Here is a 20,693-nt window from a genome sequence, read left to right as displayed (position 1 = left end):
ATATAGACTAAAAATTTTATAACAAATTTGAATGCCACAACACCGTACAAACATTTTTCCCCAATTTTTCTGCCTTTGCACTTTAAAACTGGGTTTGACAAAGCTTTCAGTAGGCACTGTTTCTGGTAGTGGCCAACCAACAGCTCACAGCAACAAAGCATCCATCTACACGCCTGCAGTTTCAAATGATGTTCACATAACTCTTCCTAGGGCTAGACAAGATTAATTTTGGACAGGAAGTCAAATTATATTTCATGCATCTCAACTGAGGCTCACTTGTTCTTTTCCAGAACCTTTTCAGACTTTCCTGACACAGGTTGACCCGTGGCACAGGGACATTCACTTGTTTAAATATCTGTGGTGACTGCAGTGGTGAGTGATGAGCGATGGGAACAGTGATCACTTAGCTGCTTCTTCAAGCAATTATAACACTGAAAGTTGTAACCATGATTTGCACCTGCAAATGGTAATGAACTGCCACCTTCTGAGGAATAAGAGAAAAACTGCTTTGTCCCTAGTAGAATGACACTTCCTGGTATCACAAACAGCTAGAAGGGGAAAAGCAATCTGTCTGGGTGTGAGGGAGATGGCAGAGCACCCTTCCGTGGACGAAATTTCTAGTTATAGCCCTCTCACGCATTTTTAAAGTTTACCATGACATAAGAGCTGTGAGATGTGGCTGCGCAGTGAGTGACTTTCACACCTTGCAAATAGCACAGAACAGTTTTTACTCCAGCTAGACTTTTGTCTACTTGGAAGGCTGATGTTGATTTCTGCATTTGCACTGATACAAAATGGTAGTTCTGACATTTTCTTGGATATACGGCACCCCTGCAGAACTGGTACTGACAGAGAAACACATCACAATTGTGAGCACTTCCAACAAACTGGAGATTCAAACGAATTTGTTTTCCGGTAAAAACATGACACGTGCTTCAGAATTTACTTGCAGAACACTTAGTTGTCTTTAAACTTACGTTTGCAGTAGGGCATGTTTTATGGGATCCCAGGGTGTGGGAATATCTTACACAGAGACAGGAGGCTAGCCCACAAGACAACCCCGCTATCGCCAGAAGTTGGCTGTAGGTTCAGAATGGGTTGGCATTTTAAAGCACAGTGATGGGAGGTTTTGGCTTAAGGGGAAAGAAAGAAAGAAGAAAGGGAGGTGGTAAGGAGAGAGGTTGACGTGCTAGCTGCTCTGCAAGGTGACCTGCCTGCTAATCAACTTGCTACTGCATTCTGGAATAACGTGCTGGAGAATTTGAGTGTGCAAGGGAAGTTGCATAAACATGCCACATATTAAGATAAGGATTCGTTTGATTTTCCAGCTTGTTATAAGCACAAGCAATTGCGAGGCCTTTCTCTATCAGAGCCAGTCCTACAACGGCATGTTAGATCAGTGAAACTCTCAAAACTGCTGCTTTCATTGGCACAAAGGGCCTGCCTCAACAGACCTGTGTAATACAGAAAAGGTCTCGACAGGGTGTCAGCTCTTCCGTGTTACTGACAAGGAGTGGACGATGCTACCGCCAGTAGCTCAGAAAGCAGGGCTTGAAAATAATAGTTTGCATTTGCCCTACGTGACATTATTCAACTCTGGGAATAAGAATAAACCTGAAGTGAGTATCAGTTCCTGTGATAACAATGACTTTCATAACAAAGGAAATTATAAAAGTGCTGAATGGACTGTTTGATGGTGCTTCTGGAATGACGAGAAGACTGGTAGGCAAAAGGATTGGGGTGGGCTGATGCATATCTATCTCTGTGGTGTTTTGGTCAGACTCATGAGAATCAATTCTGCAAGTCAATCATCAACTACGTGCAAATGCACATATTTATTAGCATTTAATACCAAAATCCTTCTGCAAAATCCTCCTGCATCCCTCCAGGTATGGCTGAACTCTGTTGAACGGCTAGATTTTGTCCTTCACCCTATTTCAGTGTCATCTCATAGCTTTAGTTTTAAGCCTTTGATACATCTGTTGTGATCCCACTTGACTGTTGCCTTCCATCTCCTTAAGCACACATCTTCGTTTCTGCCTCAAGCGTGGCCCCTCAAACAGCAAGCAGAACAAAGACCTCTGCCCGGGTTGAGATAAAAAATAACAAACGGGAAGGAAGCAGGAACAGAACAAAATGATAGGTTTGCTAAGCAGGCAGACTGACTTCTGCAACGCATGTGGTAGCCGCCAGACAGAGGTAACGTCCAGGTCCCACCTATAGAGACCACAAAGGAGGTTTAGTGCAGAACAGCTTGGGAAAGGAGGTGGAGGCCTGCCAGAAAAAGCCTGGAGCACAAATGGTAACCACAGGGTTATTACAGTGATGGAGCTACCCTTTGAGGTGAAATTACTGATGTTCCTAATGGACAGAAAACACCGCAGCAATGTGCTAGCTAGACCATAAGGAACTGAGCTGTGTGAGCACAGCGCTCTTACAAGGTTGCATCCTGGTTTACAGGGATGTGCAGACAAGCTCGACTTGATACCTTTTTATTTATTTTTTTTTTTTTTATTTGATACCATACAGTCCAGATGATCCAGTTTAAATCAGTTAAACTATTCATGCACCATGATACCAATTCATGAGTGTAAAAGTAGGAACCAAGTATACCAGATCCCCTGGCAACAACATATTAGACAGAGCACTGAGTTGAGGAGAACTCAGTTACGTCGCTATTAAACTTTGACACCCTAAACGGATAGAAACAATCATTCTCCCATCACCAATTTGTACATGGGGTTTAGTTACATCCACAGAGTCCTGAGTAAGGATGAGTTGTGCCCAGTTTTGCACACAACAGTGGTGAACTTCATTTTTTTAATTCCGTAAAAATATTTTGGGACAGTACCTGTCTTGATTTCAGTGGAAGTATTCCTGGGATAAGGTGGTACCTATGCAGGGGCTACATGGGCAAGACAACAGTGAAAACACCCATAAAGGTGAATGTGGAGGTTGAAAGCTTGTGCTGATGGTAGCACTGACACGCCAAACTATGGGTGAATGCTTTTCTCCACAAACAATATAGTTCAGCTGAAAACAAAAAAAAAACCAAAACCAAACCAAAACATAACAACAACAACAAAAAAAATAAAACAAAACAAAAAGGTAAAACTGGGCTATGACACTTAACTATTAACAGAATTGCCTGGATATTTCTCATTGTTGCCTGGACAGCAAGAGGCATAGTGCATAGTGAACTGTGTGAACGTTGACGGATAAAACACAGGTTGCTGGTGGAAGACTCTGCAGAGAGTAACTTAAGACCCTGCCTGCAGCTCAGCTGAGAGGTAGATGAAATTACAATATACATGGAAATTGTCCTCTTGAAAAGAGCCAATAGACACTTAGTGACAGACTTTACCCAGCATTGTGCAGCACACAATAAAAACCAAACCAGAACAAAACAGAAGAGAGCCTGTTATTTTAAAACTTTATCAGCACGACACGTACTTAGCAGTGTATTGCATATCTGTAGTCTGCTGTGGGGCCTGTAGGTTGCTATATCCTGCAGATATACATTATATTGTATGTAGGTTGTATATCCTAAAGATACCCAATAAAGATTTAGTGGTATAATGCTCTCATTATTCCCTAAATGTTAATTTTGAATGTGAGATTTAACGTCTTGAGGCAGTAATTTTTGATGGTTCACGTAGGTTTAAGAGCTAGGTCTTCAGGGCAAATGAATGCTTTTCATCTCTAGAAGGTTCACAAATGACGGCGCTATCAATGTAAACTTTCAGCCCTGCACAATCAAATGTTTAAAGCTAATTGCACATAATTATACCAGATTTTGAAGACTGTTGAGGAGTTTGCATAAGTACCATACTGAAAAGAACTACATATAAATAAAAATGTGGTTTTACATAGCTGTCATCTTGAAATGTTTCTAAAAAAAAGAGTTTCCTAAACAAAAGTGTATGTGACAAGGCAATTCCAGATCCGCTAGCAGGAGGAGAGAAAGTTTGGAAGAGAGACTCTTGTAACTAGAGCACCTCCATAAATACCCTCAGAAACGGCCAGGCAGCGACATTAAGAAAGAGGACAGCACTAAAGGAGATAGGATCTGCCATATAACTAATTAAACACGTGGCCAAAGGTATTCTGCTTTCTTTTTATGCAAAGTAATGGCTAAAATACATGTTAGAAGTTGTGACTGAAAACAACAATTCTGGAAGAAATGTCACAGGAGCTGAGATGTCAGCACTGCTCACACCACCACTGGAAACCGGGAGGGAACGCCTCTGGTAGCCAAAGGCAAAGCACACTCCTGCTGCAGTGGATAAAAACAAAACAATCCACAAACCCAAGTTTTACAGTGTTTTGTATTTCTTTAAAACCAAACATTGTAATTACTTGGATTTCCCTGTTTTTTTTTTTGTTGTTGTTGTTTTGTTTTTTTGTTTGTTTTTGTTTTTTTTTTTTTTTTTTTTTAATAATTTGTGATTCATTAAAGAAAAAAAGCTAAAGGAGAAAGTTCTGATTTTGGCCAGCTTGCAAAAAGTAAAGAAGTGATTTTTCTTTCCCTCCCTCAACTCAAGATGACTTTAAAATAGTAGGTGTATGCCTTTTTTTTTTTTTTTCCTATTTTATTTCAGCGAAGACATTTCAAATTAAAAATACTGGCTAGGTCTATTAATTTCCTACAATTGTCCTGATTCCTAGAAGCAAATTTCCAGTAGGATGTGTTTGGCTGGAAAATCCCAAGTTAACGATTTGCTTTTAGTAATTTTTTCCTGTATCTGAAAGACAAAAAGAAGAAAAGAAAAAAAAACAAGAAGAAAAAAAGAAAAAGGAAAAATAAAAAAATAAAAGAAAAAGGAAAAATAAAAAATGAAAAAGAAAAATGGAAAAAATAAAAGAAAAAGAAAAAATGGGGGAAAAAAGAAAAAAAAAAGAACAAAAGAAAAAAAGAAAAAAGGGAAAAGGAAAAAAGAAAAAAGAAAAAGGAAAAAAAGAAAAAAATAGAAAAAAGAAAAAAAGAAAAAAGAAGAAAAATTAAAAAATAATTAAAAAAAAAGAAAAAAAAGAAAAAAAGAAAAAAAAAGAAAAAAAGCCCCACGTGAAAAACACTCGAGTGACTCTAATAAGCACATTCTGACTCTTTTAGAAGAACTTTCGCAAATCCACAGAGACCCCGAGCGACCCGTGCCCCCGTTTATTCCCCTCCCGGTGTCACGGAGACCGGCAGCTCCCGGCCCAGCTCGGTCGCGGGCAGAGGCAGAGCGGGCTCCAGCCTCACGATTTTCAACCCCGCACCCGTGTGACAGCCGCTCACCGGCACCGCCACCGCCACCGCCACCGGCACCGCCACCGGCACCGCCACCGGCACCGCCACCGGCACCGGCGGGGCTGCGCCTTTAAGCGCCCGGAGGAGGCGGCGGCGGCGGGCGGGCTCCTGCGCGGCGGGGCCGCTCCCTCCCTCCCTCCCGCCCTGCCCGCTTCCCTCCCCTGCCGGCCGGGCGCTGGGCAGTGCCCGCGGGCCGCCGCCGCGGGTGTGGGACGGGGAGCGGCGGCAGCAGCCAGCCCGCCTCCCTCCCTCCCTCCCTCCCTCCCTGCCCGCCCGCCCGCAGCCATGGCGCTGCCCCTCCGCCGCCGGCTGCCGCCACTCCCGCTTCTCCTGCTGGCGGCCGGCGGGCTGCGGGCGGCGGAGCGGAGCGGCGGCGGCGGCAGTAGCAGCGCCATGGAGGAGCTCGCCACGGAGAAGGAGGCGGAGGAGAGCCACCGGCAGGACAGCGTGAGCCTCCTCACCTTCATCCTGCTCCTCACCCTCACCATCCTCACCATCTGGCTCTTCAAGCACCGCCGCGTCCGCTTCCTCCACGAGACCGGCCTGGCCATGATCTACGGTGAGTCCCGCCGGGGCCGCGGCACCGCGCCCTCAGCCCCGCGCTCGGCGGTTTCTCCGCGGGCCGGTGGCTCCCCCCCCCCGCCCCGGCGGGCAGGTGCCCGGGAGGGGCCGCGCCCCCCGCTGCCTGCGGCGAGAGGGGCTGCGGCCTCGCACCCCCCCCCCCCCTCACCCCGCCCGCCTCCTCCGCCTCACGGTAGGCCGCGCCCCGGGGAGCGGCGGCGGGGGGGGGGGGGGGGGGGGCCGCCCGTCCGTGCCGGTGCGCCGGGATGTTCGCCCCTCACCGGCGCCTCTCCTCGGGCCGGGGCAGCGGGGTACGGCTCGCCGCTGCTGCAGCCGTGCCCGGTCACCGCTGTGGGAAGCCGGGCCCCGCAGGGCTCTCCGGCCGGTCGCGCTTTTGAGGGGCGTGGGGGGGGGGGGGGTGGGGGGGGTGGGGAGCGTTATCCCGGCGCTTTCGCCGTGGCTGCGGCGCGCGCGAAGGGAGCGCGGTTAAACTTCGGTGCGTGGGGTGGGTGGGTGGGTGGGTGGGTGTGGAGGGGGGGGGGGGTGTGATGGTTTTGGCCGGCGGCCCGCCGCGGTCACGGGGGACCCCGCTTCGCAGCGCCCGCGGCTCACCGGGAGCCCAGGGAAAATAACACAGACAGGCACACAGACACCACCCCCCCCCCACACACACACACAGCAGAAGCGGCGATCCCCCCGCGTCTGTGGGGCGGAACACAGACAGACACACAGACACCACCCCGCCACACACACAGCAGAAGCGGCGATCCCCCCGCGTCTGTGGGGCGGAACACAGACAGACACACAGACACCACCCCCCCCACACACACAGCAGAAGCGGCGATCCCCCCGCGTCTGTGGGGCGGAACACAGACAGACACACAGACACCACCCCCCACACACACAGCAGAAGCGGCGATCCCCCCGCGTCTGTGGGGCGGAACACAGACAGACACACAGACACCACCCCCCACTCCCCCCCCCCAGCAGAAGCGGCGATCCCCCCGCGTCTGTGTGGGGGGGGGGAAATTGGGGGAGCGGGGGAGCCCCTCGCGCCGGCGGTCGCGGTGCGCCACGCGGGAGCGCCCACGGGCGTGGGGAGGGGCGGCTCAGCCGCTCCGAAAATGAGGGGCCTGCCGGGGGTTGGCCGCCCGCCCGCCCGCCCGCAGCACCGCTTCTCCTTGGGCTCGGCTCCCGCCCAAGCACCTGCCCGGCGCTGGTGGGGAGAAGCGTGTTGAGGGGTAACCACGGGTGGGGAATTCGGCACTCGAGGGGATTTGGCCCTGGGGGGGGTGTGGGGTGGGGGGGGGGAAGCGAACCGTTCCCTCCTTGACGAGTACCGCTCCTCCCGAGAGCTACGTGGTTGCTTGCGGAGCAGTGGAATTTTCCTCTGCTGGTGCTTCTCTTAAACCATCCCAATTCGCTCTTAGTCACTGATCCCTTTGCTGCATTGCTGTGTATTTCACATATGCTTGTTGCTGAAAACTGACAAAAATTAATGCTTGGGCATGTAAGTTATGCGCTAGCATGCTGAACGGTGCTCAGGAGGTGGTAGGTTAGCTGTCTGCGTGCTGACTGGAAGAGACAGGTTGTATTGAAGATGTTGCTTAGATGTTACCTTGGTGGTGTCACCTTCAGAAAGATCACTTATGTTTCAAGACCGTTTAGGTGGCTTACTTTATAGTGGAAAACTTGTGTACGTGGGAGCGCAAGCATACGCAATCCAAGTACCAGGGCATTAAGGGCATTTGGGTATGTATTTTGATGAGCCATGCGGGAAATACATTGTTCAGCTGTGGAACTTCTACCTCTCATTAAGCCCAAACAAGTTGACGCTAACGTCCAGTTCCTGCTCTGTGAAATGGGATGCTAGATTCCCCGTTTGATATACAAGTGCTGCACTTGTGTATTAGGAAAGGCATCACGTTATAACCCTTTCCATCTCCCAGGCAGCACTGCTGAAAGAATGATTGGCTCTAGCCATTGCACATTCTTGCTGTACCATCGCTTAAATTCATTTTGTTTTCATAGATTATTCCTCAGTACACTCGCCTTCTAAATGAGCCCCTTAAATACACCAAAATACCCTCCCAAACAAAGTGACTCTTGTCATGTCGTGGCAAACATCTAAGGAAACACGTTTAGTGAGTTCAGTTCCTTTCTAACACCGCTAGCTTTCATGACAGTAAAGCTCTGTAAAACTGAGGCCTGGCTTCAGTTACGCATTTTGCAGACTTCCTTTAGAGCAAAAAAAGCAACATAGCAAGTGTCATAGTAACTGTCTGTTATACTTCCGATAACCAGGCTTTATTGTTCAAATAGGAGTTTCTCTTCTTCCTTCTTTGTCGCTTAAAGGGTAGCGGTTGTATGGAGAGATGGATTTTTATTTTGCTGATAACTTGGTATCTGAGAAATGCATGTTTGTTTGTTTGTTTGTTTTTTCTTCAAACCAAGTATGTTTTTAAAATGCGTATGTTTGATCAGTCTGACAAACACAAAATCACAAGGCAGTATTTCAACCAAATAATTTGTAGTCCTAAAAACACAAGTATCTAGCATGAAACGGTTCTGGGTGTCTAGGTGCTCTCATAAGGATGTATTTCTTAATATGTTACTGGTGTAGGCTCCAAACTCTGCACACTAGGTAACTTTCACATGGTTTTATGGTCAAGTCTACAGCACTTGTACCATATGTGTTCAATTTTTCTAACAGAAAAATCAAAGTGTTTCTATCACAGCAGTTTTTAGTACTATCGGAGTAAGTGGCTTTCATTTGCAGAAGTAAGCTAGCACTTCAGTGCTGATTCATCTTTGTTGTGGAGATAATGACCTAGTAAAAACTGTTTTGTTGCACTTAAACCCCCTCCAAAACTGTTGGTTTTAAAGTGATGAATCTTTGGATGATTCTGTTAGTTCAAATACACATTTGCCCTGAGCAAGTTGAAACTGCAGGTCTTGATGGCTGCTTGCCTGCTTCTACTCTTTAAGAAGAGGTGTTGAATTTCCTTTTTTCTTCTCTACCCATGTTAATTTGCAGTAATGTGCAATGAGACCTATTTCCTTGAGCGCAGCAGGGATCAGGAGGCGTGACACTGCCTTGCAACGGTGAGCAGAGAAGCTGCCTCCAGCCCAAGCTTTAACCAACACTTCTGCCTTACCTTTTCTGAGAATACCGACACAAGCACATCCTGTTCTTCTCGCATGATGTCTCTGCTGTTGACTTGATCACGTTTCTGTTAAAGGTAGCGTGGGTTTTACCCAGCTAAAAAGACCCGTGGCCCGAGTACTGCTGGTGCCACCAAAGTCTGAATTTCTTTCAGACTTGGAGTAGCACGTTTTCTGCTGCCCGTGGAATGAGGTGTCTCGTGCCTGACAGTTTCCGTGTGGCAGTCTAATTACCTGGTCCTCAGCAGAAGGAAGGCTACCGACAGGTCCAGGTTTGCTGTGTTTTAGGTAACTTCATCGTGCTAGCTGCTTCGATTGAAGATTAGAAAGTCATTAAAATCATTATGCAGTCTTTCCGTGTTTCTTATTTCCTGTGTTGTCACCGTCTCTTCAACAGTTGCTGCTTGTCTGTTTGCATTTTTCTGATGTGTTAAATATCTTTCTCTGGCAACATCTGTTAAGATGTGAAATAACATGAAGCTTACATGGGTGTTTAATGACTTACATTGCTGTTTTGGTGTGTGGGTTTTTTGTTTTTTGTTTGTTTTTTTGTTTGTTTGTTTTTGTTTTTTTTTTGTTGTTTTTTTTTTTTTTGTGATGTTCAACTTAAAATCTTATTTTTGATGAAGTAATATGGAGGTTACAGACCTTGGTTTCACGTGCTAGATCTGACAATTGTGTATGTGAAAGAGGAAGTGACTTAGCTTTTTTGAATGTCTTAAAATGCTTTGCACCTGAAGCTGCAGGTTCAGGCTCGATGCTTGAATTGATTAGGTACCATGACATCCCACTGTGGTTATCCACAGGTCATTCCACAAGATGCCTTCAGTTTATAAAGCGCTAAATACAATTGAATTCTGATCTTGCAACTGTAACAGGGGTGTTGCTCTGTGAAAGTTAAATGCTTGCAAATATTCTGCAGCTGCTCCAGCAACAGTATTACTAATGCACATGGTTATGGAGCAATCAACAAAAAACTAAAAGAAAACCCAAGCTGAAAAACAAAAACAACAAGCCCACCAAAAAAAAAACAAAACAAACCCAAACCCCAAAAAACCCCACAAAAGAACAACCAGCGACAGAGCAATTAAGGAACTGAGACTTTGCTGACAGGTGTATTCCAACTTGTGATAGTGATCATGATGCTTGCTTCTCTTTGTACTGGTCTGAGTGCCAAGGGTCCAGTGTTCTGAGCACTGTTTTTTCCTGAAGAGATTCAACTGTGTATGGCGACTCTGTCTTGCAAGTTTCTTCCCTTTCTGCTGGGGAGCATCCCCACATGTTGGGGAGCCACAGGACATGGGCTGCGTGCCCTGAGAGCTCAGGGAAGAATTTAAGGATGGGAAGAGACGGTGGCTCCCCAGCACTCGGCTCCTTAGGAAACAGCTGTTTGGATACGTAGACCTGTCCCAGTGGATCTAGTGCCATCGCTTCCATTAGGCAATTAGTTTGTCCCTTTTCGTAAATGATAATTTGGGTAATTGTCAACCCACGCATCAGCACAGCTTTCAGTCTTGCCAGGTGCCTTCTTGACAGTGGGGTGGTTGTGGAGCTGCCTGGGGGCCACACGTGCTGGTGCTGCAGGTGAAAGTAAAAGCCAAAATGGACTTGGGTACAGAGAAAGAAAAACAATATAAGAGGCAGCATATAAGACTTCTATTACCTTTAGTGCATCAAAAATGAGAGATAAGAGGTGAATGTTCTGGATAAAAATATCAGATTTGTTCTGAAACACACTGTATTGGACTAAGTTTCTGTAGCCACAGAGTAGATAAAAAGGTCTATTTTTAGCTCATCTGGCAGCAGTGCTCTCTACGATTCTAGTCTCTACACATGCTAGAGATGACCTAACGCATCTCCACAGCCATCAAAATAATGATGGTGTTGGTATTTAATAAGCCATTTTCACGTAAGGTTTCTAATACTAGATTTAAGAGCATAACTCTGAGCACCCAGTTTCGAGAACATTATCCTTTTCTCTGGCAACCTGCTTGTTCTTCCTGGGTATTCTTCTAAATCACTTGGTTACAGGCTTTTCAAGTGAGTCTTGCTCAGTTTGTTGGCTGCTCAGGGCATCGTATTGCAAATCTTGTCTGTAAACTTCCTTTGTGGCCTGTTACTGGATGGAATTTATAATTCAATCTTGTTGAGAGATTTTGGAAGAAATGCTGTACCTCTGTTATCTACCTGTATTTGAGATTTGCTCTTCAGGTGGGGTAGTTGGGTAGCTTATAAATTGCTGATGTTTCCAAAATGTCTTTGGAGTACAGCTCAGCTGCATTCCTCAGAGCAGTGATTTTGTGGGGGTTTTTCTCTTTGTAGGTTGTTTTTGTTTTGTTTTGGGGGTTCATTTTTTTGTTGTTGTTCGGTTGTTTTTTTTTTTTGTTCTCCTTAGGAAGGTCACTGGTTTTAGTAGCAATTAAGATAAATTAGTTCTTTTTTTAACTTCAGCTTTGTGAGATGTTCTGTCAGATCAGCACCAGGATGCCCTTCTGGTCACTGGCATGAGCCAGAGAGAAATGGCAGCCTTGGACTTCGACATGAAAAAGCCTTTGATGACATAACTGGCTGTTAAAGCTGGTGCTGCTCGACACTACCACATGGTTGTAGGAACCTGGTGGAGCCCGAAGGGGAAGGTGTTCCTTTGCATGTACTGTAACTCTCATCTGAATTACAAAGTTATCACAAACAGATTCTAGCTCTCTAATATTGCAGAGCTCACATGCGTGCCTGCCGTCCGCTCCTGCACGCGTGCTTGGTGACTGGTGGTGTTGGTAGGAGCGTGCTGAGCTGCAGGTAGGTAACCTGATGTCTGGTGCACGAGCCCGTTGTCAGACCACGAGGTGGTTCTGCAGCACGTGACAGGTTAGCATTGCTCTTATCAGGGCCCTGTAAGAGCTTGAGGCTTTCTTTAGTCCGTTTCAGAAGATTTTTTTTTTTTTTTTTTGCAATTGTTCCTATTTTTTCTTTGCTGCCTGGCAATAGGAATATGACTCTAAACAAGTCCTGCAGTGAATCTTCCTAAAACAGCACAAGAACTGAGCTCCTCTGTAGATGCAGAGCGCCTGCAGCTATTCCAGTAGCTTCTGCTTTTGGTGCAGGTGAAAAAACTGAAAAGGGGATTGTGAGGGAGTGTATAAAAGCTGTCCTACAGGATACCCAAAGCTGCTACTCAGATGCTGATGGTGTCCCCATCTCAGTGCTGCTCTACTTAGTCATCGGGGCTTTGTATGTTTTTGGGAGAAGGTGAGTGGGACAGATCAGGTCTGGGTTTTCGGCTGTCTCCTTTCTGTTTGTTAAGTTAGGCCTTTGTTTTATAGATGATCATAGAAGGGTAATAGGGAGCATTTCCTTGGCAATGGTAACAAAAATCTGTGTGGCAACTGGCACATAATCTTATCTCTGGGTTTCACAATATTTCATTGGCTTATACCTTATGCAAAACAGAATGAACAATTCAGATATTGTTCTTTCCAATATTTAATTTAAAAGCAGTTGTGCTGGACTGAAGTGATTCTAACTGTGCTTTCTTTTGCGCTGTGTCTTTTGTAGACCTTTCTCACTTTCTGTGCTACAGAAATATTAGAACTTCTTAACAGTGAAGTCACCTTCACCCAAAGCAGGAACTGCCTCTGGTTCATCCATACAGCCAGTCCTGAGCAGCACGTGGGTGCAGGAGTGCAACCTGTGAAACGCCTTTCTAAACTAGTACATGTCCTGGGCTCGCTAACAGAGGTGGAACTCCAGACTTCTGCTGTGTGTGCTCCCAGCACGACTGGAAACAGGCATGAACCTTGCCTCTGACTTGGTGGGGTCCAAACTCGCCCTTCTCGGGGGACTGGCCTTGCCGCCAGGCTCGGATGGTTTCCTGCAGCCCCCCCAGCTGGCTCCAGAAGCAGAGATGGGAAGGCTCGATTCCCTGTGACAGGAAAGCGTCACGGTTCTGTTAGTTATGCTCCTCTTGTCTCCTGGGTTCCCACAAACCTCACTTTGTGCTTGCATAGTAGCCTTTTTCCCCCATCCTTCATTTTGAAAGTCGGCCTCCCCTTACCGACCTGATCTACAGAGTAGTTCAAGACAACATCTTCCAGCCGGGTGAAACTTTTCCCTTGCTTCTGGTAGGGATATATTTTAGAGAACATGAACCTTTTATATTTTATATATAAAATATATTTATATTAAAATACATTTATATTTTAGAGAACATTATCCCATCACCAGTTACCTGAACAACCATTCTCTCCATTGGGTACAGGTAGCAGTATCTATACCCCTACCGATGTAGAAACAAAAAAATCTGAATTGGGAACCACAGGTCAGCCATCATTTGGAAAACAAAACAAAGATAAGCCTTAGAACTCTGGTGTGTTATAGGATACCTCCTGCCATTCAGAACTATGTATCTGGGCTTGTTGGGGCCCAGAAGTAAAAATATTTTGCAGTTCCTACCTAGCCCTTTAACAGGTGCTGCGTACCATGGATGCTCTTTCCTTGCTCAAGTGCTGCAAGTCTGGCTCTGAGCTGCTGAACTCAGGATTCAGAACCTGTGTGCTGGGGATACAACCTCAGTATTTGACTGAAGGCTGTTGTTTCCACTCTGACAGGCAGAAATACCAGCTCCTAGACTTAATTTTTTTTTTTTTCTCTCAACAGAGTCCTTATTTGTGACTCAGGATTAATGCTTATCCCCATTTAGTACTGAATACAGCCTTTCTTCCCCTGCTTTAGAGTAAGTGATGTCTATATTGGAAGGATGTGATACAAGCAATTATTTTTTTAGAAAGGTATTTATCTTGAAGGGTTTTTTACTAGTGTTGTGAAAAATCCACAATTGTACTTAACAGATCAGATCTTTTCTGTGTCTACCAGAGATGGGTAATTCAGTGCAAATGCACTGTTTCCTCCCCGCCCCCCCCCCCCACCCATTAAAAAGCACTTCAGCCTGCAATTAACTGAGTGTGAAGAGAGAAAAGAGAAATTGTATAAAACTGCCTCTTTTTTTTTTTTTTTTTTATTATTATTATGTGCCCTGAAATCAGAGAATTCACTTTACTTTAGAAGTGCCTAAAGGCCCTTGAAAGCTATGATGGAAGAAGCTGTTTTTTTATCAGAGAGGAATGGTTGAAAGCTCCCCCTCAATTAGAGTGGAGGAGATGAACTGTGCTCTTAGCCAGGGGAGGAATGCGATTACTGTGCTTTCTTCCTGGCTTCAGTATTTCATGTTCCGTTTCAAAGGCTGGGTTTAAGCTCTGTATTCCTCTTGATAAAGCCATACGCGTCAGCGATGCACGGAACAAAATCACACCCTCTACCTGGTAGATCTATCCTGGCAAAGTTCTTGTCGGCACCGCACTGCTGCGGAAGGTGTTTGCGGGTTTACCTGCGCCGCTGCCCGGGGTGGTCCGGCGGTGGGGGAAGCTCTGCTGCTGCTCGAGGGTCCTGCCTATAAAGCCATGCTGGTAGGGCTTGCAGGTCTGCTGTAGCGATGGAGAAGTAGTCCAGGCAACCGTTTTTTTTTTTTTTTTTTTTTTTCCTGCTTAGAGGGTTTTCAGAATCCCCCCACCCTGTTGAAATAGGTTTTAAAGGGAACTGGGAACCACCCAAAATGCCTGCTGCAAACTTTAAGCGCGTGTAACGCGTGTGTTATTGGTTCCTCCTCCGTTACCTTGTAAGCCCCTTGGAGGAGGCAGTTTGAACAGCAGAGCCGTGGCTCTGATGGACACCTTGGTGTGCCAGCTTTGTGGAAATGTTTAAATAAAGAGGCATGGGTGTTCTGAATGCCACGTTTCTCCATAGTTGTCTTCCTTCCTTGCTTATGCTTAAAAAAAATAATTAGCTGTCGTGGTTTAGGCCTGATTGACAGCCAACCACAATGCAGCACCTCTCTCTCCCTTCCCCTCCGGCAATGAGAAGGGACAGAGAGCCAGGCTTGGGGTTCAAGATAGGACTGGGATGGGGGAAAATCCCCCTTTTATGATCATGAGCAAAAGGCAGACTCGTTAGGGGAAGAAAAAAAGAACATACATTTATTACAGACACTAACAACACATAACAGAGTAGGACAGTGAGAAGCATTCCCACATCTTGAGAACACCTTCCTCCCACCCCTCCCTTCCTCCCCCAGGGGCGCAGGGGCAGGGAATGGGGGGTGCAGTCAGTGCTGCCACTTCCTTCATCTTCGGTGAGGGGAGTGTCCAAAACTTGTTGCCCCCTGCTCCATCGTGGTCCCCCTCTCACAGGAGACAGTCCTCCACAAACTTTCTCTGACTTGAATTCCTCCCATGGGCCGCAGCGTTCCCCACACTGCTCCGTCATGGGTCACCAACTTCCTCCGACTGGATTCCCTCCCACGGCTGCAGCCCTTCCCGAGCTGCTCCGGCGTGGGACTCCCCCGCATGCTGCAATCCTCCCAGCACTGAATTACAGCAGCGGGGCTGCCTTTTCCCATGAGACCCCGGCCTTCTTCGGGCACAGAACCTTGATCAGCCAAGCAGGAACGACAGGCTGTAAATCAATGTCTGCTCCACCGTAGATCTTCATGGGTGGCGGGGGGGGCCGCCCTGCTGTCTCCCCACAGGATACAGGGGGGTCTCTGCTCCGGCACACCTCCCCCCTCCTTTCTTCCTCCGTTCCTCCACTGACCTTGGTGTTCACGCAGCTGCAGCAACTCCTCCTCACAAGTCCGCCTGCCCGTCACCACGTCCCTTCTTAAATACGTTCTGGCAGAGGCGCAGCCGATTGGCTCAATTTCCCAAACAGAAGTGGAGCTGGGGGAGCTTCGAGAAGCTTCTCACAGGGGGCCGCCCCGATAGCCCCCTCCCCTGCCACCAAGAAACTCCACCACTCACTCAACCCAGGACATTAGCGCTTAGGAGATTTTTAAGTGGGTACTCTTTGTCTTGTTCTGCTCTTCCATTTATGAAATTGGGTGACTAGTAACAAAAAATAGGAGGGGAACAACGGAGCATGGTACAGGCATATTCTAAAAGGCAATTAACTTGTCTGTGCGTGAGGTGGCAGTCCTCAGGGTGTGGATGCGCCTGTGGCATCGGTAGCGAGCTGAAGGGGAAGCTGCTCACGTGGCTTGGTGTTCCCTACGTGTGGGGCTCCCCGCCGGGTCAGCTCTGCAGCAGGGCATGCTGTGGCCGTCCTCCGTGCCCGCGCGCTGGAAGCGCAGTCGTTGCTTCTGAGGCCCAGACGCTATCCTATTAATTCAGGAATTGGATTAAGTATGAAATCTGCTGTTAACCTTTGCCATGGCTTTGGATAGGAGATACTGAAAGATGTTAGAACTGATGATAGTTTAAAAATATATCAAGTGTCCCACGAGGATATGACTAGCTTTTGATTTCTACTCTTTGCATCCATTGGAATGGATACTATCTGTTTCCATGCCAATTCTGAGAAATTACTATTTTTTTCCACCACTTCTTAGCATTTAATACCAAGTCCTTTAGTAGTGCAGGGGAACCTGCATTTCAAGTGTCCTAGGGAACCTGCATTTAAAGTGTCATATGCCTCTGCTGTTGTTTTACTGCTGTATGGTCCTTCCTGTCAGTCTTCACTGTGCTTACTGATTGTGTAACAGCCTTTCTCCTGGAAATAGTCTCTTTATCCATGAGACAGTTTGACTACCTTAAATTGCCTTCTTAGTGAGTGAATTGTTAGCATTCAGCCCCAGAATCCACCGTCTCCTGCGGCTAGAGAACTTGATTTCCAGCTTTTGCTGAACGTACGAGTCACCTGCTATGGAGTTGGACTCTTGCCCCTTCCAAAACTGCTGAGGCCAGAGATAACGTATTTACATTCCCTGTATGCCCAGCACTGTTACTTGCAATCTTAGGATCTGGCTGGTTTTGTAGGTGAATTACAAACCCTAGGTTTATACACTGTGACGTGTTATTTAAAAATTACCTTTGGAGAGTAGAGGCTTCATCCGGGCATGTTTGAAAGTGAACTGGGTTGGCTTTTTCAGATAATGGCAATCATCAAAGACCTGTCTAGGTTCTACATAATGGATACTGTATTTTCTTGTCTGTGTATGAGCGATGAAGTCGATAACCTAAAGTGGTTGAGAGAGAATACAATTCATGCTTTATTTGTTCATGCTAGGAGATACCGTATTTAAACGTGTTATTCTTGGCCTGAAATACCAACTTATTCCAGCTGGCTTTTAGCTTTGCTGTGTAATTGACTTGGTTTCTAAGTAGTCATTAGAAGTTGGACTCAACAGAGGAGTTTGAAGTGGCACATGTCAGGATCTCCTTGGCTGGTTGGGAGGGATGTGTCACCGGCGGTGGAAGGGGCATTCCCAGGAGACATGAAGGGGTGCGTGGAGTTGGCATCCCTGGCTATGCTGCGGTTCTGCAACGGCTGGAAAATACAGGAACGAGCACGGAGGAATAAAACTAATGTAAAAGCTTATTCCTGTTGTGGAAAAGTGCCACCTGATTGTTCCTCCTGGGTTATCTTTGATGAATATTATGTAATGTTGTAAATTAAGAGCAGAGGAGGAGGGTGACTGTATATGACCTTCCACAGACATGTCTGGCAAGGTTGGCTGTAGCATTCTTGCCTGACTCTCAGAATTGAAGCGGGCACTTCTGCTTGTTTTGTTTGTCTTGAAGCTTTATACTTTGGCAGTCGAGACTGTTGCACAGCATAAAAGGTAAAATTTTGTCATACCTATCTGCAATACTAGTGTCTTTCAGGGAGCGTATCCCCACCAGACACTTCCACAGTGAATAGTTCTCGGGAGGAGGTGAGTATCTTGGAGACACGATGGTGTGAGTGAAGCATCCTGAACTCTGGAACAGACTTTCAGATGGGCAACTGGATGCCAGGACAACTCTTCAGTCTAACCATTCCTGCTTTTCATGGCTGCATGGCAATATATTTAACTTGGCAAATATTTTGCTTATGAGGCTGATTTTATCTCTATAAACTTTTTGCCTCTTTTCAGCCATGTTCACGTGTGTTAAAGCAATGTGTTTGTCTGTTCAACCACAGACACATTCTTCAGACTTCAGGAGCTTGAATGGAAAGATTGAGCTTCCTTATGAGGTTCGATTTTTCTCTGAAGTTCTGACTTACCAAGTTCTTGGAGTTTGTTGCTTCTAAAGCTTCCTCTCTGAAAAGGAGCCTCCTTAGAACACAGACAGATTTCTTGAGCTTCCAAAAAGCCCAGTGGGTGGCCGTCCTTCTAATCACTTTTTTTTTTGTCTTTTTAGGGTTTCATGGACATAAAATTAATCTTTTCCTTAGCACTGTGTGACTAAAGAGCTAGTGAGTGATTTCCTGCTGGTGACCTACTTGTTAAGCTGCAGTTAACTAAATATAATTGAAGCACACTCTGTTTTTATGTGTGCCTGCATGAGAGAGAAATGCAAACATTGATATATTGGTGATACCTAGTACTCAGTTATGTCCCCCTTTTCCATATATTAGCCTCAGAGAGCCATGAAAAGAGTTTATTGCTCTTGCTGGCAAATGCTTGAGTATTTATTTCAACATCTTCAGTTTTTGACCCTAATGGTTTTGAGATCTCTTCTAAAATGTAAACCACAGGACAGTTATTTCCTGTTATCTGTACTTCAGACACAAATAAATCTTCTCATTGCATCAGGTGTTTATGATGTCAGATACATAAGTGTTTTGTCAACCCTAATTTGGGATAGAGGAACCTTTGCAGCACATGTTATGTGGACGTATGACAGAGCCCCTCTCGTAAAGACTGGAAGGTCAAGGCAGTAGATATACAGACTACTTTGTGTTTGTGAACACTTTGTTCTTAGCCTGTTGAAGTTAAGGTCCCCCATCAGGGCCTTAATTTTTCAGATACTGCTTAAACTTATAGTTATGTTCTTAAAAACACAACCAGACCAACAAAACCAAAAGCTGTCTCTGAAGCATTTGATTTGCTACACTCACGGGCCAAAGTCATAGGTTCTCTTTTCTTTGTTACCAGACCACAAGCTGTTTTTCTCTGTTAGGTGCCACCTCTACCACAACTCAAGAGACACTAAGGACTTCCCAGAGTTTGGAGGGTGATGTTTATGTGAATTTCAGTAGCCTCCTTTCCCTTTTCTTTTTTTCATATGCGAAGTGCTGACACAGATACAGATAAATCTTGTCCTCCATTGGTTCCTGTGGGTTTGACTATCCTTTTCTGGTATTGCCTTTTAGCTCTCCTGAAAGAAGGACTACGCTTATTCTGCCTGCCTGCTTCTTTGTGGAATTGCCTAAAATTCTTTCCATGTCACTTCTCTGCTTCTCTCCAAGGCACATCCAATAGCCTATCTTAATGCTGACAACCTGGATTCCTCTCTGTATAACAGACCTACTTTTTTTTTTTTGCTAGTCTAAACTAAAAATCTTTGCTCACTTTCCTGCCTCTTGGGAACGTGTGGGAATTGGCTCAAGCTCAGAACAGCTGAAATAATTTATTGTCATTTTTTTCTTCTTCCTGCTACCACAGCCTAGTCCACCTTTCAGGCTGGTTCCCCGAGCACTACTGAAATTATCTATACCTTGTCTTTACCTGTTACATTGTTATACCTGTCTTTAGTTGTTTAAACTGTGCAGGTTCTTTTTAGGGTACATATATGCAAGATATTAATTCCTACACAGCCACAGTATGGGCTTTCATTGCAGCATTGACTCCTTGGACGTTCTGCTTGTCAAAGCATGGGAGAAGATTTGTGTTCAGATTAAATTTTTGCCATTTGTGTTCTAAGTAACTTTTTTTCCCTCAGCCTTCTCTTGCTTTGTTGCTGCGTTCTCAGCTGTCGTCCTGGTTCTATGGGTATGGTTTTACATTTTTTTTTTAATCAGTGCTATATGAATCTGTGTATTTCTGAAGTGGAAGGTAAAGATGCCACTGTCTCTAGGAATATTTAATTGTAACAAAAATTAAACTAAGATTATTTGACTTGCTTATAGGCTGTGTCAAAAGCAAGACATACTTTTCAGTCCTTGGACTTCCAAAGAAGGCTTAAAGTTTGACTCGTGGGTAAAGTACAGATTGCTCAGCTTATAAGAAGTAAACTTGGACCACTGATAGCTATTGATGACAAGGGTTATGATATAGAATTTTCTGGGAATGGTGAGAAAATTAACACAATTTTTAAGAGTAGATTATAATTAATTTGTAAAAATCAGTTTTTAGTGAATCTAATCTTCCAAGATCTTCAGAACCCTTAATTGCAGAAGAGGGGAGTGCTTAAAAACAAAGGTTGGCACCTTTTGCAATGATGACAAAGTGCCAGAATGCAAATGATGCAGTATCTGCCTGGTGTCTTCTGGACAATTTGATCCCTGAACTGGTCACATTTCTGACCCATGTGTGTACACTCACATACAGTGTGCACGCCTCAGTTGGATTACTCGCTTTCTGGAATAGCCTGTCCTTCTGTAATACTCTCTCTCTGAGCAGGGAGACAGTTTTCTCATGCATCGCTTGGTTGGAAACAGTATTTCTTTGCATTTGATTTAGTGTAGTAAACATACCATTTTACATATGGAGGCAGTATTTTTTTCTACTGACACCAGCAAAACTTGTCAACTAAAAGTGAAGTGCTCTCTTTCTGTTGTCCTGAAACATGAACTGAATGTATATTGTATGAAGAACATAAAAGGTTCGTATTTAAATAAATGTATGATCAGTGGCAATGTG

General features: G+C 45.5%; 1 protein-coding gene across 2 annotated transcripts in view; it reads left to right on the top strand.

Moving 5' to 3' along the window:
* Positions 1–5,445: 5,445 nt before the first annotated feature.
* The window catches only part of SLC9A7 (solute carrier family 9 member A7), a 78,603-nt gene continuing 63,355 nt past the window's right edge, over positions 5,446–20,693 (top strand). For both annotated transcript variants that reach the window (XM_042788802.1, XM_042788801.1), the window contains exon 1: positions 5,446–5,852. In XM_042788802.1, coding sequence (XP_042644736.1) covers positions 5,579–5,852 — 274 coding nt within the window. In that variant the 5' untranslated portion in view covers positions 5,446–5,578. The remainder of the gene's footprint in view (positions 5,853–20,693) is intronic.

Source organism: Tyto alba, unplaced genomic scaffold (assembly GCF_018691265.1).
Source record: "Tyto alba isolate M040663 unplaced genomic scaffold, T.alba_DEE_v4.0 Super-Scaffold_14, whole genome shotgun sequence".
NCBI classification, from domain to species: domain Eukaryota; kingdom Metazoa; phylum Chordata; class Aves; order Strigiformes; family Tytonidae; genus Tyto; species Tyto alba.
The sequence above is the reverse complement of the archived record's forward strand: the minus strand, read 5'-3'. Positions and strand labels throughout refer to the sequence as shown.